Source organism: Prionailurus viverrinus, chromosome C2, assembly GCF_022837055.1.
Source record: "Prionailurus viverrinus isolate Anna chromosome C2, UM_Priviv_1.0, whole genome shotgun sequence".
Classification (NCBI taxonomy): domain Eukaryota; kingdom Metazoa; phylum Chordata; class Mammalia; order Carnivora; family Felidae; genus Prionailurus; species Prionailurus viverrinus.
Genome location: NC_062569.1, coordinates 148523258 through 148547289, shown reverse-complemented (window position 1 = coordinate 148547289; position 24032 = coordinate 148523258). Strand labels below are relative to the sequence as shown.

The following is a 24032-nucleotide window of genomic DNA, read 5'->3' as shown; positions in this document are numbered from 1 at the left end:
CTCCGCTCTACCCGGGAATCAAGAATTTAGGCACTAGAATCTCACATGCTCTCACAAACCAAAGGCAGTGCTGCGCTCAGGTGAGATGAGGGGAAGGGGGTGTGGAGGTAGAGAGGCAGCCATGGCCCAGACACTGGGCAGGTTGAATCCTCAGCGGGAGCTGTAAGGCTCCTTTGTTTTTATACAGAGCAAGGAACTGCACTTGATACACCCTTTGTTGCGGTAGAAAGAAGGGGTAAACGATGCTAATGATGCTAGTAATGAATGTGAAATAGAACATATGCCACCGATTTATCTAAAAGGAAATTTAAAATCTAGGGAAAAGAAATCCACCCTACTGTAAGGACGATCCAGTAATTCAAGCGTTTTATGTTAAGGTGCTGTCCGAGGCCACTAGCTCTCGAAGTCCAGCCCTTAACAACCCCTTCTAAAGACCACAACTCCCAGACTGACCGCGACCTCGGCGCATGCGGCCTGGTGACCTACGACTACATTTCCCAGCGGCCCGAGCGGCTACGCTGACGCACGCGTGCGCCCTTGCGTCTCTCTCGCCGCCTCGGCTTTGACCTACAGCCACCCGGAGAAGATGGCTTCCTCCGCAGTGTCCGGGCTCTCCCGGCAGGTGAGAGAAGGGAGGTCCTGAAAACTAGCGAGAGGATCCCTTCTAAAGTGACACGTAGCAGAGCCCTAAGAGCCACAGAGCGAGACCACAGCTGGGGAAGCGTGGCCGCCATTCAGCGAGGCGAGTAGGGCCCTGCGAGTGGGAGCGACGCAAAGCGCTCGGGCGGCCCTACCTCCCTGGACGTCCGCGGGACTGGCGGTGCAGGGGGACGCGTGCCTGACCTTGGCGTCCCCGAGCACAACCTCGGGAGCAGCTAGTTTGAGGCGCACGGGAAAGGGGCGGGGGAAGGCTCCCCTGGACTCCGAGGAAAGGATACAGCCCACCCCCAAGTCATTTAACCTTGTCGTTGTGGTCAAACCTGTCAGGGGTCTCTAGTAATGCTAAGGAGTATTTATAAAACACATTTCACATTTTTATAAAGGAAATGAGACCGAAAAGTTTAAATGACTCGTCCTTGGCTGCTCAGCCAGGAAGGGGTAGGTAGAGCTGAGATTCGAACCCACACGGTCATACAGAAGATGGAGTTGGAAAGAAAATTCGTGGTCTTTATACCACATAGCAACACTATGCTTTACACATCGTGACACCTTACAGCTTAGGTAAGTTTTTCATAAGTGAAAAGGGCTTTTAATCCCTACAACCACTTGTGTTATGGAACAGTTCAGAACTGAAATTACTTGAAGGTGAGCTGTGCCCTTGCAGATGCTTTTTAAGCAACGAGTTCCAACTCTGTTCCTTGATAGACTAGATACCATTTCTCAGAACTAGGGTCCGTTCTCACATCAGACTGCTGCAGTACTAAGGGGATTAATCTTTCTTTTCCGATAGCATTTGGATTCTAAGAAGGTACATCTCTTGCAGATCATGACTGGAATCCTCTCACTTTTTATTAAAATCCTTCCTCAGGGGTGGTAACAAATGCCAGAAATTTGGGGTTTCTTGGAACACGTATTTCATCAGAACTTGTGTTTTCTCTCTCATACTGGTGTGCTAGCCTCAGCCTGTTCCTAGCAAACGAGGAAGTTGGTGGGAAAGCAGTTTCCCAGGCGGCTATGGATGATGCTCAGTGGTGAAATTTACTCCTTGGGAATAAAGAGCAGCTCGTGTAATCTCCGTGATGATACTAAGAAACTAATCACTTAAAATGTCTTCTTATTGTTTTAAAGGTGCGATGCTTTAGTACCTCTGTGGTCAGGCCATTTGCCAAGCTCGTGAGGGTAAGTCAACTTTTGTTACTAATCGTAAAGTAAACGAAAGTGCGCGGTTAGGGCATGGACTTTTGTATAAGTACTACCTAAACCTTTCTGCCTGATTTGTAGATCCCAAAATGTGATGTGTGCGTGGGGATAGGGAATGGAATAAGTTGAATGCCTGGTGTGCAGCAGGCCCATGCTTAACCTTTGTGGGACTTTCTTAAAATCCCGTAACAGTGATGGGAAATAGCTGGTCTTTTGTTTGCAAAGGAGGAAACAGACTGGGAGAACTCGAGTCTGGTCTCAGAGCTGGACTGGAACTAAATCTTTCTTCACACCTGAGCTCTTGCACTGCAACCATACAGAACTGCTAAGCATATGTAGTCATATATTGATGGCAGCGCGTAGGAAAAAGCCTACAGTTTTTTGTGAAAAATAATTCAAGCATCAGGCATTCAGTAAGCTGCTAAAGAGCTCCAGTAAACTGAACATTGATGGGGAGACGCTATAGGGGAAATTTATAGTGTCACCATTAAATGTTTTCTTGGCTCTTAACATGTGCAAAACTGTCTTCTATCAGTGTTTAAAACCTCCACTATGTGGAACTGATTAGTTACTGAGTTCAAAGGAAGCATAAGCTCATTTCAGAATCCATGTAATAATTGATTTATAGTTACTGCTGGAAGGGACTCTAGGTACCATATTTCCTAAGCACCACATTTTAAGATGAAAAATCGGAAGCTCAAAAATTGGAAGATTAAGTGACCTAGCCGAGGAAACATCCCTGATTTGTTTGAGAATTGCCATTCAGGATAGCTTTCTGATCCCATATTTGGTATTTAAACTTGTTGTGTGCTCCAAACAGTGTATTTTAATATACGTATTTAATCCTGCTATTGGCAGAATGATATCTGAAGTGATTTTCCTTTTCTCTTCCTCCCCCACCCCATCCTTTTTTTAAAGCCACCTGTTCAGATACATGGTATCGAAGGTCGCTATGCCACTGCTCTTTATTCTGCTGCATCTAAACAGAATAAGCTGGAACAAGTAGAAAAGGAATTGTTGAGAGTAGCGGTAAGTAGCTTTTCTGTTTATTGCTTACTAAGTTTCTATCATAGGTTTTTTCCTTTAGTTATTTGGCCATGTTTCCCTAATGAGGTATATTCTAAGTGAAAATGAACTACAAAAAGAAAAAAGAAAAAAAACCTGTTTTCTGTAATCATGTCGATAGGAATAGTACTGGGTATTGTTATTCTGAACCTATTGTATAATAGGTACAGGCAGATACGAACAAGGATATTATTAATATTAGGAACCAGGATTTGAGGCTAAGAAGAAATAGAGGTCACCTTTGAAAATCTATGCTTGTATTTCAGGCAGTTCTAAAATAGTCTTTAGAATGTATTATGACTTGCTTTGCTGGGAACTTTCTTTATGGAGCCTTTCCTCATTTTCAGTTTTTTATTTTATCCCCAAGATGCGAGAGGGAAATAACCGAGCAGAGCACTCTGGGCAACAAAATCAGCAAAGGTGTATGGAGCTCCGGTACAGAACTGACAGATGGGGAAGCTACAAGGGACAGTTTATTTTTACACTTTGTTTTTTTAGCCTGGAAAGAAGAGTGAATTAATTGAATTAACAGAAGTGTACCAGTGTAACTTGGGAAAATCTGTTGTAATTTTAACCGAATTTTGTAGTTAACACGTTTCTGTCCACTTTGTTGCTTCCCCTTCTCTTGCTTTATAGCTGCCACCTCCGACAAGAAGCTCTGCATTAAAGGAGGAGACGGAGGGGCGCCTGGGTGGCTCAGTCAGTTAAGCCTCTGACTTCAGCTCAGGTCATAATCTCACGTTTCTGAGCTCGAAGGCACAGAGCCCGCCTCACATCCTCTCCCCCTCTCTCTGCCCCTCCTCCGCTTGTTCTCTCCCTCTCTCTCAGATCAAATAAATAAACTTAAAAAAAGGGGGGGGGAGAGGGAGACACAGTCTAGCGTATACTCTCTCTAGAGAAAGTTTTGCACTTTTTTAGTTTTATGTTTTAAGAACTTCTATTTTTAATCTTATTTCTGAAGATTTTTTTTTATCATACTGTTCAGAAGAAAAAACCCTGATGAGGCTAGTCATATAGGATAATATTTATTCTGTTCATTTTTCATCTCAAGCTTTTTTTTTTTTTTTGGAATTTTTGTCCTAGCAGACAGTAATGTTCGTTCCATATTCCTTTCTCTGTCCAGTTAGCTCTACAGATGATGCTTACTGTCTGAGTTGGTGTGACCAACCCACAGAGTCAACAGCCTTACTGTTGGAGACACTTGGGAGAGGGGTACCAAGAGCAGACAGGATCACACACAGGCATTTTTGGAGGTGATAATTATTGCCTGCTACTTGTCATTTATGGCCATTTTGTTTATTTTTTTTTAATTTTATTTTTTTAATGTTTATTTTTGAGAGAGAGAAAGGGACAGAACACAAGTGGGGGAAGGGCAGAGAGAGAGAGAATCTGAAGCAGGTTCCAGGCTCCGAGCTGTCAGCGCAGAGCCCGACACAGGGCTTGAACCCACAAACCGTGAGATCATGACCTGAGCCAAAGTCAGATGCTTAACCAACTGAGCCACCCAGGCGCCCCATATATGCCCATTTAAAACCGAACAGTGGTATTCACAATGGAGTGACCTAGATTGTGGGTGTTAAGAATGGGGTTTGACTATAACCTGGAAATCAGTTAAGATGTGGAGACGTAGAAAGGGGGCACTTACCTTAAGACTCTTTGTAAATGAAAATTAGCAATTTTTTGGCACTGAGAGGAAAGTGGTGCTACACAGGTGCCACTAACTGCCCATCGGATGATACAACAGAGAAAGATGGGAAACACGAAAAACCGGATTACCCAAATGCCAGCTTTTAATTTGCGTAAGTTCTCGATTTTTATGGAAAATTGTTTCTATGGAGCCAGTCAAGTCGAAGTTTTAGCATTAGGTGGTGTATTACAGGTAGCCTGGATTAGAGCAGATTCTGGCCAAGAGCCTGGGAGAAGGTGCTAGCAGTGAGTGAAAGGCTGACAGGTATTTAACTGAAAGATGCCCAAACGGAAACAGCCATTGTTTTGTTAGAACCCTGGCCTGATACTAAGGGGAGCAAGGTGCCGGAAGCTACCCTGGGTCGCTGAGGACAGACATTTATGAATTAACAAAGTGGAGACGCGTGGTCCCTCTCCTGGTAGCTGCACTCCCACTGTTCGTCCTCTCTGCCTCCCAGGCTGATTGAGGCTGCTCTGGAAACACAGAGCTCTCTCACGGGGCTCCGTAAGAGGCAGGACAGAATCAGGATCGCTCTGACACAGAGAGGCCCCCCTCCAGGGGAATGACAGGGAGACTTCCTTTGCTGTTAGAGCACCTTTCCAGCTGAGTATTACCCATAGTAAATACATTAACATATGCAGTTCGTTGAATCTCGGCTGCTTAGTTTTTCTGTAATCTCTCTTGAAAAGCAAAAATAAATTTAAGAGACTTCATAAAGTATCTTTAAATTTTTCCAAGAAGTACCATTATATCTTGTGTAAAACCAAGGTATGGTGTATTCTCAAAGGCAGAGAAAATTATTTGATTGTAAACTTTTCTTCATACATGCTTTGAGAGTGCTAATTTAATGAAATACATGATTCATAACAAAATATGTTGTGGTGGCGAGGATCGTTCATGCGCTAAAGAGTTGAAGAAATTATTTTTTTGGTACTTTCAGCAAATCTTGAAGGAACCCAAAATGGCTGCTTCCATTATGAATCCCTATGTGAAGCGTTCCGTGAAAGTGAAAAGCCTAAACGACATGACAGCAAAAGAGAGGTTCTCTCCCCTCACATGCAACCTGATCAGTAAGTATTAGATCTTTTCTACTGAAAATCTTGCCACTGGAAGTGTGATCCGTGGACCAGGAACGTCAGCATCACCTACCTGCCTTTTGGCCGCGATCTAAGGAGTTAGCCAACCTAATAAATCAACCTACCGCATTTAACTAGCTCCCCAAGTGAATTGTTTGTGAGTTAAAGTTTGAAGAGCACTGTCTAAAGGATATGACCGTGTAACAAAGTAATTGCAGTCACTACTTTTCAACCCGTGGAGAAGACAGATAGGATTCATAGCAAGGAAACGGTGTGTAACCGGTGGCTGTATCTCTGTCCTCAAAGACATTTGCATTGTTTGGTACATTAGGCTTGCTTTTCAAGTCCCATGGCCAACCCAGAATACGTGTTCCAAAGAACATGTATTCATGGCATCATCTTTGAATATAGATAATATGTTAATTTGGGGATTTGTAGCCAGACATTGGAATCTAACCTGAAATATGAAAATCAGGTTGCAGGCCACGGTCAGGAAATCGGTTGGAGATCTGTAGGGCCTCCCCACACACCTGGCTATTTTAAATGCTTGTCGGTGGTGGGTTTTTTTTAAACATTGAATATACTTTTTAAATACCAAGCACCATCTTCTTCATTCACATTCTTTTTTTTTTTTTTTTTTTTTTTAATTTTTTTATTTATTTTTGGGACAGAGAGAGACAGAGCATGAACGGGGGAGGGGCAGAGAGAGAGGGAGACACAGAATCGGAAACAGGCTCCAGGCTCCGAGCCATCAGCCCAGAGCCTGACGCGGGGCTCGAACTCATGGACGGTGAGATCGTGACCTGGCTGAAGTCGGACGCTCAACCGACTGCGCCACCCAGGCGCCCCCATTCACATTCTTAAAGGACATTGAATATAGCATTCTAAGGCCACAAATCTAAGTTTGCTTTTGAGGTGAATATAATACCTCATGAATAACCTAGGGGTTCTTGTTTTGTTTTGTTTTGTTACAATAGTATACTAACATACAAATATAATTTGTTGTCAGTTTGGCTTACATACAACACCCAGTGCTCATCCCAACAAGTGCCCTCCTCAATGCCCATCACCCACTTTCCCCTCTCCCCCACCCCCCATCAACCTTCAGTTTGTTCTCGGTATTTAAGAGTCTCTTATGGTTTGCCTCCCTCCCTCTCTATTTGTAACTGTTTCTATTTTCCCCTTCTCTTCCCCCATGGTCTTCTGTTAAGTTTCTCAAGATCAACATATGAGTGAAAACATACCTTTCTCTGACTGACTTATCTCACTCAGCATAATACCCTCCAGTTCCATCCATGTTGCTGTAAATGGCAGGATTTTATGCCTTCTTGTTGCCAAGTAGTATTTCATTGCATATATATACCATATCTTCTTTATCCACTCATCAGTTGATGGACATTTAGGCTCTTTCCCTAATTGGCTATTGTTGAAAGTGCTGCTGTCAACATTGGGGTACAAGTGCCCCTATGCATCAGTACTCCTGTATCCCTTGGGTAAATTCCTAGCAGTGCTATTGCTGGGTCATAGGGTAGATCTATTTTTAATTTTTTTGAGGAACCTCCACACTTTTCCAGAGTGGCTGCACCAGTTTGCATTCCCACCAACAGTGCAAGAGGGTTCCCCTTTCTCCACATCCTCTCCAGCATCTATAGTCTCCTGATTTGTTCATCTTAGCCACTCTGACTGGCATGAGGTGGTATCTCAGTGTGGCTTTGACTTGTATTTCCCTGATGATGAGTGATGTTGAGCATCGTTTCATGTGTCTGTTGTCCATCTGGATGTCTTCTTTGGAAAAGTGTCTAATGAATAACCTGTTTGAGTGATTTTGACGTTACTGAGACACCTTCACTTTCCCAGATTTGCTTGCTGAAAATGGTCGCTTGAACAACACCCCTGGAGTCGTTTCTGCCTTTTCGACCATGATGAGTGTCCACCGTGGAGAAGTTCCTTGCACAGTGACCACTGCATCCGTAAGTGACAGCTTGTTGCTGCTGTATTTGCTTTGACATCCGTGCATCGCGTTTTGCATAATGAAAAGAAAAAAAACAGGCTAAAATCCAGAAATCGGGAAAGGTGATTGGTCACTTAGGGGGTTTGCTTCACTTCTTACACGAGCTGCCATGAACCTGTGCTTTGGAGGGGCCGGTGTGTGTCCCGTTAGTGCCTCCCTACCCGCTGACTGTTCGGAAGGACGAGACTGGACTCAAATGTGTTAGGAAGTAGTGGTTTATGTTCCCTCACAAGTTGGAGTTATTTCACAAATCCCTTGGTAAGTAGCCTCCTGAAACTGGACTGTCTAACCTTTGGTGGCAGCGAATGGGAAGGGTGGGAAGGGCAGGCCCTTGTGGAGTTGCTGACGTGGCTGTAATAATAGACCTATATGCCGAGTACTTCGTAATGTATTATTTAATGGCAGCATTGTATGTGAGGTAGAATTATCCTTATTTTACAGATGAGTGAACCCAGGGAAATTAAGTCATTTGCCCAAAGTGACAAAATAGGGAATCAGGGTTTGAACATGGCCCTCTCTCTCACAAGAGCATGTACCTTAAGCTGCGCCACCTCCCCAGAATTCCTTTTGTTGATGTTGATTTTCTCCCTACTGTAGTTCAGACCGCATAGGAAATCAGCCTTGAGGGGCTTTACTTCTCAGTAGAGGACGGCGGATTTGCTTGGAATACGCAGCACCTGACCTCATCTAGGTTAATATTTCTGGTATTTCAAAGATACTCTCACTCTCCAAAAGAGCACGGCTTCAGAGAGACATTTTACCCCAGATCATGTATTTGCACGTTTGTAGTTCATAGTGGGTGCCACGAAAGTGCACAACTGACTGCGAATCCTTACAGCTCAGGCATCTGCCCGGGCCCACTGGGCCTGCCCCAGTTCTCGGTGACAGCAGGGCCCAGATGAGGCTTCACCAGGCAGGTCATACCATCCCCGTGGCTGAGCACTGGTATAAATTATGTCATTCAGTGAGTACAAGGACATGATTTTTTAATTTATTTTTTACTTTTAATTAAAAACAATTTTTTTTTTAATGTTTATTTTTGAGAGAGAGACCGAGCGTGAGCAGGGGAGGGGCAGAGAGAGAGGAAGATACAGAATCCGAAGCAGGCTCCAGGCTCTGAGGTGTGAGCACAGAGCCCAATGCAGGTCTCGAACCCACAAACCACGAGATCATGACCTGAGCTGAGGTCAAACGTTTAACTGACTGAGCCACCCAGGCGCCCCAAGGACATTATTTTTTTAAAGGGTGCATATTTTTGTAAAAGTTTTTTAGAACCAACTGTTGCTAGTGCAGCAGTGTTTGATGTTGAAACTCCCGGGTAAATAAGTTTCCACTGTTCAAAAACAAAAATTATTCCTTGATTAGTGACTAAGGGCACAGTCTGTAGAAATAGACTGATTTCAAATATTGCAGCAACTGGGACCTTAACCACTCTGAACCTGTTCTCTCCTACGGGAAATGGGAATAAGAGCCTCTGGCCGCCCAGAGTTGTCCCAATTAAAGGGGGTGGTGGGTGTGAAATGCCAGCACAGACCGGTGCCTGGCACCCGCTAAGCCTCTGAGTGGGAGGTGTGCACGTACTTCGGAGCTCTGTAACCTTGGAGGCCTGGCGAATGATGTCTTGATTAAACACCAGCAGACTTTCACACCAGCTCCCCCAAGAGGCGTTGTTAGATCTTTGCGAAGATGGAAAGCCTTATCTGCTAGCTTGTGGACCCTTAGGTGTGGGGGTGGAGAGAGAGGATTTGTGACAAGAGGCCGCTCCTTCAGCCTTTCTCACCCTCCCCTCACCAGGAGTAGGAGTTGAGGCAGAGAGAACACAGGCTGGCGTCTGAGTGCTGGCTCTGTCAGAGTCCAGCGCAGAGCCGTGCGCCCCCAGGCGTTCCCCGTGAGGCTCGGAGTGCAGCATGCTTCTAGAAGCTCCTGGGAACCAGAGGTCTTAGAGATGCTAGAACCGGGTCAGATTGCAGCTCTCCATCCAAGGACATAGTGGCCTCCTGCCATGCCCACAGGGCTGCACAGGAGAGGCCTGTGTCATCAGGCAGCATTAACTTCAGTATTGGGGGGAGTTCCTCCCCAGTCGTGTCTAAGTCGTACCGCTGATACCAGGGAGCAGAGACGGGGAGGGAGTGGCATTTATGGGCATCAGTGACCCGCCTAGTGAGCTCGCCGAGGTGTTCTTGTGGGACGGGACATCGGCATGTTCCCGGCACACCAGCGGTGTGAGTAACTTGCAGTGCGGCTCCTGGAAGGGCCCAGAGACCACACAGGAATTCACAAGGCCTGTCCTGCTGATGTGTGCCAGGGGTATTTTCTTCCTGAGCTTTTATGTGGAAAGTTCTGTTCTGCTTTATCTACTTAATTAAAGGATGGTTTTGTCCTTTTTTTAGCCTTTAGATGAACCCACTCTTGCTGAATTAAAAACAGTCCTGAAGAGCTTCCTAAGTAAAGGCCAAGTATTGAAATTGGAGGTTAAGGTAGGTTTTTAATTATGTATGGTGTGTTTCCTCAGGTTCTTTGACACTGTTGAGTGGCTGTAGAAACTGTAAAATTAAATCTCACCAAATACTAAATTGTTTCTAGTAGAAATTTTATGTTCTCAATTTAAATGATTGTGGATTCCATTCACAATCTGACTTCTTTTTTCTAGACATAATGATAACATCTTACATTTGTACAGCATGTAGACTTTTCAAAGTACTTTTTCATCTTTCTGTTCGATCAATGAAATATCAATGCTTTTCCACACTTCCAACCTATTTTCTTTCCTAGATTGATCCGTCCATCATGGGTGGAATGATTGTCCGTATTGGAGAGAAATATGCTGATATGTCTGCGAAAACCAAGATTCAGAAGCTGAGCAGGGCCATGCGGGAGATTTTCTGAAAGTGTTGATTTTCTGTCCATGAAAATCCCTAAACTTGTAACAACAATAAAATGCTTCCTGAACAGAACATGCACTGTTTACTATCTTTTTTGAAGTGGAAATACAGAGAGCCTTATTTTCTATCTTTCTTTCAGAATCCGCCCAGCTAAAAGGTTAAAAGCCCCGTTGGTTGGAGATTTTAGTTTGTGTAGATTACTCTTAGGAATTTATGGAAGCTTGTGTCATTAGGAAGAACTGTTAACATTTATTGAGGCCTTTATTGCAGGCACCATTAAGTCCTTAATGTGTCTTACCTCATGACCTTGGCCTCTGGGCTCAGAGCCCGGGGAGGGGCTGACCCTGCGGGCGGAGTTGATGCCAACAACCAGGCCAGTTACCGCCCCGGAGTTTTAGTTGTCGGTGCCCATGTCCAGTCACAGATCCTGAAAGCGGGCCCCCCAGCCCCCAGGACCTGTGCTGGTCAAGACATTGGCCGCTGCCCCTCACCGTCCTGCTTCATGCTTCTTAACAGCTTCCGCGGCACGTGGACCCACGCCTGTTGCTGTGCCCTGAGGTCCACCGTCAGCCAGGTGAGTGCGTGTGTTTAAGGTACTGCAGACAGGGCCAGCTTGTGCCATCTGACCATTCTAACAAGTTCTTAAGTCCTGTGCATCTTGTTTTAAACCCAAAGTGACCCGTCTTAACAGTCCTGCCCTTCATCTTCTAGTAAATATAAAGGCAGTGACGCTCTGTATAAAGTCTCTCAGATTCTGGCTAAAAAGCGGTCTTCATTCTGGAATCTACTAGAAGAACACCATTAATCTAACAAGGATTCATTCCCTCCCTCCCCCTGGGGGCAGAGGTCTGGATCAGAGCTGCGCACTCAGCAGAGGGCAGCAGGATAGCTGTCCCGACCCCTGTGAATGTCCTCACAACCCAGGACTGGCCAGGAGCTTCGGCCCGGATAGGAAGTCGGGACGTTCTCCCCGCCGAAGGCAGCTGTGCCGGCGGTGGCCGCGCCGCTCTCTGAAGGCACCGCTCTGGCTGAACTGCCCGTTGGTCCTGCTGATTCTCCCAGGACCTTTCCAGCCAACCAGCAGACGGGCAGCGGAGTCCCTTTCCCACAGGCTGGGCCCAGACAAAAGGCAATAACCCTTCCACTTCTCTGATAATCAGCGGATCTGAAAGGGTGGCCCGAAGGCATTTCTCCGAGACTCCCGCTCTGTGCGTGGCCACTGCACTTCGGGTTGTGAAGTACATCCCGACGGACTGGAACCTTGGGAGTACCCGGCACAGGCCAGGCACAGCGATACTACGCCCATACCACCAGAAAGTTCTGTAAGTAAAGGGACGTGACGCCATCTACGAGGAAGTTCGTGATGTCGACTCCGGCTGCTCTACACCCTGGGACGGTAGACTGGCAGCTGGGAATGTGCCCTGGAGCCCCCCAGGGGGTGTGGGGGCGAGCCTGCTCTGCTGCTTCCCACGGGTGGGGCGCCCCGGCTCCTCCACGCCTGGCTTTCGTCCCCCGTAGACGGAAGCGATCATGCTCACTTCCAGAGGGGCCGCAACAGGGAAGCAAAGAGCACGAGCCAGTGCGGGGAGGCGGAGGCGGAAGGGTGGCCATAAACATTGATTACTGGCTCCGTGGCCTGCCACTTCTCCGGGTCGTGTGACCCCAAGGATTGCTGAAACGCAGCACCCACCTGACACGTTATGGTCACGTGGCAAAGTCCCTCCGGTACTGCCTGCAGAAATCTGTCCTCAGGGTTTGTCCAGCACTCCCGGTCCCTAATAGGCCATTAGGATGACTCCTGCTCCTTTGGTCCTCCAGGAAGGCCTCCCCTAGTAAAATACGCTGACCCTGACATACCCCCCTCCCAAATAGGATGCTGCTTTTGAGGCCACTTCGTGTATCTTGACGCTTTACAACAACTCTGTGATACAGGTGGAGCAGAGATACCGCCTGAGGAGAGAGATTGAGGGGCCCTAGCGTTTGCTCAGTGTCACGTGCTCTACCGGCTGTTGGATCACGTCCCTGAGCCCTGTCTGCCTTCATCCTAGCTTGCCTCGTGCCTACAGCCAGCCCGACACCGCACCAGACGGCATCCCACATGCGTGAATCACCGTAAAACCACAAGCTTCTAAGACACCGGACGACTGATGGACAAAATATCTTTGGGAGAGGGGTACCCCGGGGGGGTCGCTCAGTTAAGCGTCCAACTCTTGATTTGGGCTCAGGTCGTGATCTCATGGTTCATAAGATCAAGCTCCATGTCAGGCTGTGTGCTGACAACATGGAGCCTGCTTGGGACTCTGTCCCTCTCCCACTCACGCTCTTTCTAAGTAAACACACTTAAAAAAAAGTCAAGTTGTGGATAAATATATAGCTGATTTAAAAGAAAGCAATTAACAAAAGTGAAAAGTTTTCTGTAAATGATGTAATTGAACATTGCCTTGTACAAGGGAAGTGCTTGGTGTGTATTAGCTATTAATGTAAGAACATCTAACACACACACACACACACATGCACACAGAGCAAGAAAATACAGGAATAATGAGCATCAAAATGTTAACATTTATTTTTGTGTGGAAGAATATCTCCACTAATTGATTTTATTTCCTTTGTATTTTTCTGAGCTTGCTGAATTTTCTGCATTAACAAATATTACTTCTATAATTAGGAAAAAACAAATATTCTAGAATAAAATATTTCCTACTAAATTTGGTTCAAGAGGTACCTACTCAACATGCTTTATATCAGCAATTCCTTCCACTCTCTGAGCTGTGCAACAGGACCGTAGCGATCGCAGAGACAATGAGTTGTAGTTTGGAAAAGCACGATTTTCTTGGTTTATAATGATTTTAATTTTTGAAACTTCAAATAATAACCAAGAAAAGCACAGGGTTTTTATGTTTACCAAAAATGGGACCTACTGATTTAAAAATAGGGCAAAGGCATGCTATTTTATTGTGAAAATGTTTTTTAAGGTCCTATAACAATTCAACTGGAGTTCAAGCCAACCTAAGAACTTTAATGTTTAGTTTGGGGGGGGGGCGGGGCAGAGAGAGGATGACACAGAATCCAAAGCAGGCTCCGGGCTCTGAGCTGTGTGCACGGAGTCTGATACAGGACTTGAACTCACAAACCACAAAATCATGACCTGAGCTGAAGTGAGATGCTTAACCGGGTCACCCAGGCCCCACGACCTCAGAACTTTAACACTGGCTCACATTCAGAGAAATCAGTGATGAAATAGGAATTTTGCCTTAAAACCAGATCAGAAGAAAATGCCATAAATCATCGCCTAAAATTCAGGTAACCGTATAATTCAGTGTTGGGTCTGCCAACGGCGCCCAGGGTTACGACTCAGGGTTGTGAACACGCAGCGTTGTCCGCGTCGGAAACTTCGCGGAAAGCCAGCGCAATCCTCCGAACGTCCTGGTAAGACAAGCTGAGCTGTGTGCTCACCCCGCAGCACCCCTGGCATTTCTGCTGCCACCGCTCAGAACTGCTCAAGTTCTCGGAAGGAGTCGGTACCGGGAGATGCATTTCTACCTGGAACCACCATTCGTGTGCAGAAAGCGTGGGAAGGGTGGTGGGTTTGGTCCGCTTAGTTGTCCTTCCCCAACTCCAGCCTTCCCCGTGGGAGAAGGAAGCACACAGGAAGGGGAGCCATTGGCCGGGCTCTCTGTTTCCTGCCTGCTCAGAAGGGAGGTGGGGCAGAAAGAACCCGAAACAATCCACCGGAACAGGGTTGGCTTTCTCGTTTTATTCATGAACCATGTGAATTGAAACCGTACAGGTCAAAATGAACAAAGAGCTGTTTTGAAGAGATTGTTCTTTTTAGGGTCAAGATACACAGGAATAGCCATCTGTACTGGTGTCGCTACTGGGTTAAGAAAAACAAAATGAGTTACCATAATCTGAATCAGTAAAATGTAACGTTTCATACATAATAAGGTGCCAAAAGGAACACTCGACCAGGAGAACTAACCTCAGCTTCTTTTAAACAAACAAAAAAAGCAACCTAATGTCTTGGCCCTGCTTCATCAAACCTTGGACGAATACGTAATTCTACGATTTATAATAGAGTCTAATAATGTTTAGAGCTCCATTGACATTACATATCAGACAATATAGTCTCCCTTTTATGGAAAATTAACCAGTACCATTATTTGGCAACAGAAGTATATTACAGTCAACAGGACATCCATGGCGGGGGTGAGGGGTGGCTGAGTCTCACCCCCGGGGAAGGGTTGTGAGGGGAGCAACATGCCACCAGCAGTGGGACCCGTTTGTCACGAGGGACTCGTGTCAGACTGATACATTCTTTTCCAAACAGGTGAAGGCTAGCTGGAGTGGCCTGCAGGCAATGCTGGGTCGGACCCCCAGGCTCTGGCTTTTCCTGTCCCCAAAGTTTTCTGAACAACTACGGCCAGAGGAGCAGTTGACTGGCTCATTCCCACTCAGCCCCGTTGCTACCCCAGCCAAGAGGGCACGGCGCACCTATGCTGGGCGGATGGACCAGAGCTGGTCCAGTTCTGACGAACTGGCCTGAGATGCCCAGCCCCCTGCCCCCAGGTTGAGCTTGAACAAGGAGATCTCTGAACGGCCCCATCTTTGGGAAGAAAGTCAGTTACATCCACCAGGACAGCTCCTCAAGGTGATTTGCAGACTCCTCGTATGCCTCAACAGATTCCAGGAAGCTCCCAGAAATCACAGCTTCCCACCCTGGAAGTCCCAGGAATCACTTGGACTCCAATGTTCACCGATCTCAGGCTTATCAAAAAGGAACTTCCACTGCTGGTTAGCGGCAAGAAGCACATAGCTAACCGTTGAAAGAAATGTTGAAAACCCGGCGCTCACACTCCCCACGAGTCCCTGCAAGCCATCGGCCCTACACTCTCCACGGCCGCGACCCCCATGCAGTGCCCTGTCTTACCAGGAACTATTTGCTTTGTGGCATCACTCCCAGTCTGTTAGGGGAAGCTGGCCCCTCCAGCTTGTCACCTCCTGAAATGACTTCCAACTGTATCTCTCAGGGGTTTAGACATCGAGTTTCACGGGCTTTTGTGTTGTATCTTCTCCTCGGTGGCCTGCAGGGACGTTTCTGGTGGCAAGTCTGTGCCCTAGAAGCATCTTGGGCTACTGCCTCTTTTCTGGGAAGGGGAAGATGAGGAAGACATCTTGCCCCTGGGATCTCCATTAGGGACACCGGCATCTCAGGAGACTGCTCTGCCCTGCCTGTTTTGTGTGCCCAGAAACTCCAAATTTCACTCTTCAACCCAGCCAGCTATGCAACAGGCAAAGGTGGTGAAGACGCCCCGGGGAAATTTCACTGAAAAGGCAAACATCAAAGGGATGTGCCCAATCTATCCAGGAAGAGAACTGCAAAGGGTGACCTGGAAGTCGGGGGCGGGGGGGGGGGGGGGGGGGGTAGGGAGTCCTTCCCATGTTCTGAACTCTCTAGAAGGATGTTTGGTTCAGGCCTGAATTCCTGATCAATCTGCCAGAACTCATGGAAGCCTCTGTGGCACATGGATCTGGTGGGAAACAGGCTCTCGGTACTCTCCTCCTTCCTGACACAACCACCTTCCAGAATGTTACCTGTTCAAGTCAGTTTTTTAATGAAACGCCAAGGTCCCACCCGAGGTCACGGCTACAGGATATGTTTCATTTCTTCATACCACCCGTTTCATTTAAACTAACCATATTCTCTGCCCCCAAAATGACTTCTTTGAATTTCTAACATATGCAACTCGGATTTTCTTTTTAATATAAGCAATTTAGTTGGGCTGAACCCAAGTAATCTGATTAAGTATTTTCTACTCCTGGAATAGGTTTTTAATTTTTTTTTTCTATACTTTTATGCACTTAAATTAGATTCCTAAAATACTCTCATTATACATACAGAAAAATAATCTCTCAATGACGAATCACATTTTATAATAACAAGTTAAATATTTTGACTACAGAATCTATGTTAGTTTATGCAACATTTACCAGCATAGCCTCTTACATACCATATATACAGTTAGTCACGGACATTCCCATAAACACACAGCAGAGATTTCATGACAAACCTTTTAAAAGAGCATAACTTTTTCACTTTATGGATTGGAATTCTGCATTTTTCTTAGCTGGAAACTGTATCAAACGCAGAAAACCAGGTGCCAAGAGCTGATTATCATACACAGGACATTTTTTGTGGTAGATTTCTCATCTATATACATGTATTTACACATATGTTGACCACCTATAGACGTGAGGGTACAAAGCTAATGTAGCTAAGGCAATACAACATGAATTATATGATTGCCAACTTCTCAATCTACGCAGGGCTACGGAAGGTGGAAGGGGGCCAGGAGGGTATAGACTTCAGCTAGCTGGGTTTCAGCAGACAACATCTAAAGCTGGCTTCACAGTTCAAAGACACTTGGGCTATTGGCAATGCATGTTTTCGATGCATGTGTAAAAATAAATATCATCACCAAAGATCTTGCCAGAATATCTACTTTCTGACACAGTGACTATTTAGCAGATGACATCCTAAGGATGTTGATTGGTAAAATGCGCATCAAAACGTTCATTTATGAAAATTAACGCGGACACAATGTTAATTACTCCGGAATTAACTTTCAGTAGTTTGGAAGGTTGCATTACGTGTCGCAACAAAGCTATAATTTGCTACTTCATTCAAAGCGACGCAGTCATACCCACACAAGATGAATGCGCAACGTCTGTGCAACTTTCCGTCAATATTTTTACTTAGCAAGCTTTGGGATTCCGGGCAGAATCGGGAAACAGAAAGGATTATTGCTCTGTGTGTGTAGGAATGAGACTGATTGGCCAAGAGGAAGCAGAACTGCAAATGTTGTGGAGCGTCCAGCCCAGCGCAAGAAAAAGGAACAAGAAGTTGCTTTGCGAGAGAAAGCAACAGCGAGCAAGCTCACCTGCCTGGCAGAGCCGCGGACTTCTAAAACTTGAGGCTACTCACACACGGGGCTCTTTCCTCTCTCCTGAGCTCACCCTCCTCCAAAGCCATCCGTGGGATCCTACAGGGAGAGCTGAGCTGGGTAGGCCCCACGTCCCAGAGGCAGGTGCCCCCAGACGCCTGGAGACTCCTCAGCTCTCTCTCCAGGGAGTGGCCGTGGACCAAGCCGCGTGCAGACCCCGGGGAAGGGGCGCGCCCACCTCCCCCAGCCTCCTTGCTTCTCCTGTTCCTCTGGATGGTCCTCTGAAGGCAGAGGCTCAAAAGGCCTCCCTGTCCTACCGGGAAAGGGCAGAATAGCCCCCCGAGGCTGACTAAAGACCAAAGGGAACGGTCTTATTTCAAATTAGTGGGTTAAAGGCCTGAAGGCCTGGGCGCCTGGGGCACGCCCTGGACGGGGAGCTAAGAGAAGAACAGATGACTCCCTCTCTGGCCGTGGGGCACATCTGTCACCGAGGGGTTTGGGTCTCGTACCCTCTGATTAGTCTGGACCGTTTGTGCTGCTACGAAACAAGAGCAGACGCTTTGAAAAGTATTTTCAGCTCAGCTCTCCCCGCCTCCACCTGCCAGGGAGACTTTACAAAGTGAGAAGACAGGAGGTGAAGCCCCACCTGCCTCAAGAACCAAGCGACAACACAGCGTGTCCAGGGCCGGCTTCGCGAGCGCGTGACCCGCACAGTCACACGGGGCCACGTGCTTGGTTCAATCCTCTGCCGCCACCACCTCAAACTTCTTAGTAATTTTCAACAAGGGGCCCCGATCTTCATTTTGTAGCGGCTCCTGAGCGCGACCACGGTGGGGTCAGGCCAGCCCGCTCCTCTGTTCAATCCACTTGGCTTCGTTTCTCTGGGCGCACACGCAAACACACACACACCACACACGCATCACGTGCGCACCGCACGCAGGCGCAGCGCACGTATCACACACGCCACACACACTGTCAGGCTCACACGCATCCTCTCACACACATACACCACACGCGTTCACACACTACACTCATACTCGCACATACACACGCTACAGATTTACACACCCCAGACTACACACACAGCCTCCCCACGCTCTCTCACAACACCATACATGCAACCGCGGGGGCCGCAGGAGGTGGAACCAGCGCCCCCGGAGCCGCCCGCGGACCGCAGGTTTCCAACGGGAGATCGCCCCCTGGCGGCCACGGCGGGTAGGAAGGCAGCCGCTGATTCCTCAACCACACCGCAACCCCCTCTCTCTGGTTCCTGAATCCCCCTCTGTCCTAGGCCCCCCGCTCTTTTCAGTCGGAGACGCGGGAGGAAATAAGAGATTTGAGTATAAGAGCAGAGGAACAGAGTTTTAGAAACCCAGCCGCGCAGGAATGTTATTCTTTTAAATGACAAAAGCACAAAACCGGTGTTGTAGACGAAAGGTCTCTATTCCTACCACTGCACAAAAAGAAACCCGGGTGACTGCTTAATTCTCAGGAAATATCAGAGAAGCGCTCAATGGTTTTCAAGACTGACCAAATGAGCCCACTTCTGAACGCAGTTTTACCTGGTGGGCTTTGAATACTAAAATAGTCGCACTATTCAGATGATATTAACAATACAGGCTGCTATAGAAAATAGAACAGAATCCACTTAAAAACAATTCACACAGGGGCGCTTGGGTGGCTCAGTTGGTTGAAGCATCCGACTCTTGATTTCAGCTCAGGTCATGATCTCACGGTTGGTGGGTTCAAGCCCCCCCCCCTCCCCCCCGCCGTCTGGCTCTGTGCTGACAGCACAGAGCCTGCTTGGGAGTCTCTGTCTCTCTCTCTCTCTGCTCCTCTCCCACGCCCTGTCTCTCTCTCTGTCTCTCTCTCAAAAATAAACATTAAAAAAAAAAAAATTCACACAAACCCTGACATACAGTAGGGGCAAATTTACCCTGAAATACCACAACCACATACAGTGTCCAAAAACTTACTCTATTACGTATGTGTTATCTGGTTCTCCAGGGCCAGAGCAATGAGGGTTTCTCTTAATGGAGGAACTGATCTGCCTGTCACTGATATAATTATTTAGAGGTGGAGATGAGCTTTTACAAGCATTGGGTGGTATTTAAATAACTCAAAGTCAGATCTACAATTAGGCCATGAAAGCCACAGAGGCAGGTGTTTCCTTTGTATCTCCCAGTCCCTAAGACAGTGGCCTAGTGCAGGGTGGGGACTCCCAGAATGAACAACACACTATTAGCCTTCCTGACTGAGTTACTAAGAGATCACAGCCCAGAGATAAGACTCCAACATGTTGGCATCTGGGTTTTCATGCTCCCAAGATAGAGAGAGCTGTTAGATGTTTCTATCCTTCACGTGCTTATCAGGAATAGATTCTGGCTCCCACGGATATCAGGTGATGTACCTCAGTTGAGCGTGATGACCTACAAACACATCCTGGATCTGATACAGCGTGGGGTGAGGAAATGGGAGTTCTAGAACTTTCCTTCCCTTCAGCTCAAATAAACGGCTGTTTTCCAAGCACGCTAGACATGCCAACTTGATTTGCACCATACTAAGCGGCCCCCACAGAACACAGCTCAGGGCACTGCCAGGAGAGTCTTGGCTGCTGACCTGGGCTATTCCCAGCAGAAAGGGGAAGGCCTGCAGGCATTTCGACACCTCAGGGCACAAACAGAAGGAGGTGTTACTTTCGCCGAATGCCTCATAGGGCAGCTCAGACCACAGCCTCCGAGGCTTCACCTTGTCACCGGTTTCTGGTGCTACCCATTATGCTTTTCACCTGGTAGGAACTCGGCCTCCTATACCAGAAAGCAAAGGAGAAACAGCCAGGACCGACTGTTTCCCTCAACCTCACCTTCTGGCACCAGAGGCTCTCTATGCGTAGAGCAAGTCCCTCTGGAGTGAGCAGACCCTTTGCTAACCTCACGTTCACCTCGAGTCTGAAAAGACCCCACCACCTCTGAAGTCTGCCAGTGTCCGTTTCAAAGTGCTCGTGTCTGCTGTAAAGCTCATCTCCAACCTCAAAGGAGAAGGCAGTCAGAATAAAAGGAAAGGAAAGAGGAGGAAAAGAAAGGAGAGGAAAGGAGAGGAGAGGAAAGGGAAGGAAAGGGAAGGAAAGGGAAGGAAAAAGGGAAGGAAAAAGGGAAGGGAAGGAAAGGAAAGGAAAGGAAAAGATAGGAAAGGGAAGAGAAGGGAAGGGAAGGGAAGGGAGCACATGAAATACAATTAAAACCCACTAGCTGTTTCCAACGGAAAGTTTTAACATTGTTACACACAAATACAAATTTTCTTCTGACAAATCAAAAAGTCCAACCAACCAGAAAAGGCTATTTGGAGTAGAGATGGAGAAGTCTTTTTCTCCTCATACAAAGTATTGGCAAACTCTAAATTATACTCCTAAATCTCCACCTTTCTAATAAAACCAGAAGCACTCATCCATTTCCCCTCATTCTCCAACCCCACCGGATTCAAGAATGCTCCCACTCTGCATGGTCAGTGGCTTGTGATTGCACCAGCCAGCTCCTGAAGGGACAGCTCACCTGCCTGGTCTTGGACAGCAGACCTCCAATCATCCTTCCCTGGTGGCTCTAGCATCTAACCCCCTGACTTCATTCCCACCCCGGAAGTCACAGGGGTGGGGGTGGGGGGGTGGGTACCAGGTCATCAAGATGCAAGTGATCAATTTACCCACTTTCTGATGGGATTTTCTTTTTTCAGTTAAATTCAGTACTATTCAACCACATGAAATCGGTTACCTTCACATACGTAGGTCATGCTCAAGCTCTTCAAAAAAGCAAAGAAGAAAAAAAAGTCCCCTTTAACACTAATGTTCTTTGGAGCGCCGTTCTCTTTCCTGCCATCAGAGGACAGGGACATGTCATCCAAGCAGTCAAACAAGGAAATCTGGCTCCAGTTTCTCAAGCATCCTTGGTGACCCTAGCCTAGGAGACTCCCCCTTTCGGGGTCAGGCAAGCCCAGGATGTGAATGAACACCCTCCAGGCTCTCCTGGTTACAGCAGACCTGTTTCCAGGAGATGATCCTGCCAGCCTGCCTGCCTGCCTGCCAGGGGAGACAGTACCAGCCAGAGAAACCCTGCCCAGAGGGATTAGGATACGGGTTGTCCATTCAGGAGAGCTAGTCTACATAAAACCCCAGTCCAAGGGCTCCCGTTCTCAGCACACAGCCTGAGAGCAGAAAAGCCCCTTGCTGGGCTAGAGGAAGTCAGTGTGGCTCAGAGTAGATGGGAAACTTACAAGGGCATGTGGAGGGCTGGGATCAGAATGCCAGGCTATAGTGGCCTACAGAAACCCTGCATTTAGAAGCAAAGCGCTAGGAAACGGATTGCTTATTGGAAAGAGACATTTCTTCTCTATGAAATTTAGCCCAGGCAGCCAAAAGGCCAGAAAACGGCAGCAAAAACAGGCTCAGAGCTGGTCACCAGTGATTACTCTTGCCATGAAACATCACAGGACCTCCAAGCCAAAGAGAATTTTCCAACCGGGCTGGCAACCAGGGCCCAGTGACACTGTAAAGTCATCGTCAAGAGAGGTCAAAGAGACACCATGCACCGTCCACGTTTCTCTATCTCCTCCCCCACCCCAGCATGACTCCTGAGTCATAGCTGGATCTCAGGGCCAGACTACGTCATCCACGAGTAAGATCGGTCACAGTACGAATTACACCAGTGAATGCAAAGACGCCAATCCAGAATTGCTGTCCTGGAGGAGGCAGCTCAGGGATGCTCAACGTAGTCACTTGGGAGAAAGACTCACATAGTGCTCTTTCGTGCCACATTAACTCCGATGATGGGACGCTGCGAGTGGGTGATGCCGTGAGTGGGTGACCGGCAGGCCTAAAAGGGCTACTAAGATTCTTGTTCAGTTGAAAGTTTCTAACTAAAGGGTGTGTCTGTTTTAAAAAAGACTCATGTCTGTTTGTTCGCCATACAAAATTCTACACTATCTTCAATAAATAAATAATAAAGTGTTTCTCAAAAGTATGAAATGTAAACTTTGTCGCCCTTTCTAACACACACCTTTTAAAAATTGCTGGAAATATGACAGAGCTCTTATGGGAAATTATGACACTGTGCATTCAGTTCCCAGCAAAGTGGAGACTCGGCCACTATGTTAATGCTACCACTTACAAAGCACTTCTACAACCCTAGTTAAATTAGGACCTACAATCGAAGAGAACACTGTCTAATACAGGAAAGCTGGACTCCAGTACCAAGAGAACATGCAAAGAACATGTCATGACCACAACAAACTGGGATTAGGAGAACATTAACATGCGAACAAAATACGGCCCACACTTTTCATTAGCAAATCGAGTTATTATCTAGTTAACCAGCCTATCTCCTGGCTATTAAGGGGGGAAAAAAAAATCAAAGAACTCAAACCAAACAGCTTGGCACATGGTCATACGTTCCTGACTCTGGCAACAAGCACATGGGTTTCCATTACTGAGAGGTTGGTTGCGTATGGAAGAATATGGGAACGAGTCTTGGGTCTTCCTCCCCAGATTTGTGAGGCGTGTATCCTCCTAGGGCCTTCCCCCCAGCATGTAATGGAGTTCCTTTACATCTTTCCATCCCACTTCCGGATCATGACTTTTCTTTTTCACGTCTTGGGGATGTTTCTTTCTTGGGAACACACCAAAGACAGCTGCTAGGATTTCCCATGACAATCAGGATCCGGCACATTCAAGCAAAAGCAGGCTCAGAGCTGGTCACCAGCGATTACTCTTGTCATGAAACATCACAGGACCTCCAAACCAAAGAGAATTTTCCAACCGGGCTGGCAACCAGGGCCCAATGACATTGTAAAGTAGCCTTTCAGGTGACCTGTGGTGATCTAATCCAACAAAGTATAACTTTGTAGATAACAAGCTTCCTTAACCATCTTCCAAGCATGCTGGAAATCAAAACTGGGTCACCTGAAGGTAGCTAGTGATAGTTTTCATTGACATCTATCAATAAAAGACCTGGAGGGCACTGGAAGGGCTCTAACAATGCACCTGCTAGAATCTTCCATGGACCAGCTCTTCAAAGAGCTAGCCCACTGTCTGATTTGGAGACCACCTCCCCGACTGATCATATCCAGAGCAGCATTTCAAATAAGGTCCCGGTGGGGGAATAAGATTCTGAAGCAATGGCAAGACCTTCATAGTTACTTCTAAAACACACGAAGGACTAGGCATCATGGGCCCAGGGGCCTATCTGGGGACTGGTGGAAGGTTACATGAGTTCTCCAAAAATACAGACATTGCATTTATAAATCTATTTTACAGTGACCAGACCCAAGCCTTGGGCCCAGGGATGGGCCAGACTCCCAACCAAATCTAGCTGGGGGCTATGGGATTTCAAAGACCCTAGAAGCCATGATGAGGCCTGCAGTGAGGACGAAGGAAGACAGTTCTGCTTCATAAAATGGGAACTTGTTTGGGGGCGGGGGAAGGATTGTCGAGAATTATTCCTAAAAGTTTTGAGGGGCCTG

General features: G+C 47.0%; 1 protein-coding gene across 1 annotated transcript; it reads left to right on the top strand.

Annotated features, from left to right (window-relative positions):
* Nucleotides 1-512: 512 nt before the first annotated feature.
* Nucleotides 513-10653, top strand: ATP5PO (ATP synthase peripheral stalk subunit OSCP). The gene is made up of 7 exons (XM_047876222.1): nt 513-622; nt 1789-1839; nt 2779-2889; nt 5553-5682; nt 7546-7658; nt 10090-10176; nt 10472-10653. The coding sequence occupies exons 1-7, from the start codon at nt 587-589 to the stop codon at nt 10583-10585; spliced, it is 642 nt and encodes a 213-aa protein (XP_047732178.1). The 5' UTR covers nt 513-586; the 3' UTR covers nt 10586-10653.
* Nucleotides 10654-24032: the final 13379 nt, after the last annotated feature.

Excerpts from the sequence above, each read along its gene's own strand:
- ATP5PO (XM_047876222.1), top strand. The coding sequence starts at position 587 with ATGGCTTCCTCCGCAGTGTCCGGGCTCTCCCGGCAG. Across the intron at positions 5,683-7,545 it reads CCTCACATGCAACCTGATCA|ATTTGCTTGCTGAAAATGGT; the intron begins GTAAGTATTAGA and ends TCACTTTCCCAG. Across the intron at positions 10,177-10,471 it reads TATTGAAATTGGAGGTTAAG|ATTGATCCGTCCATCATGGG; the intron begins GTAGGTTTTTAA and ends TTTCTTTCCTAG.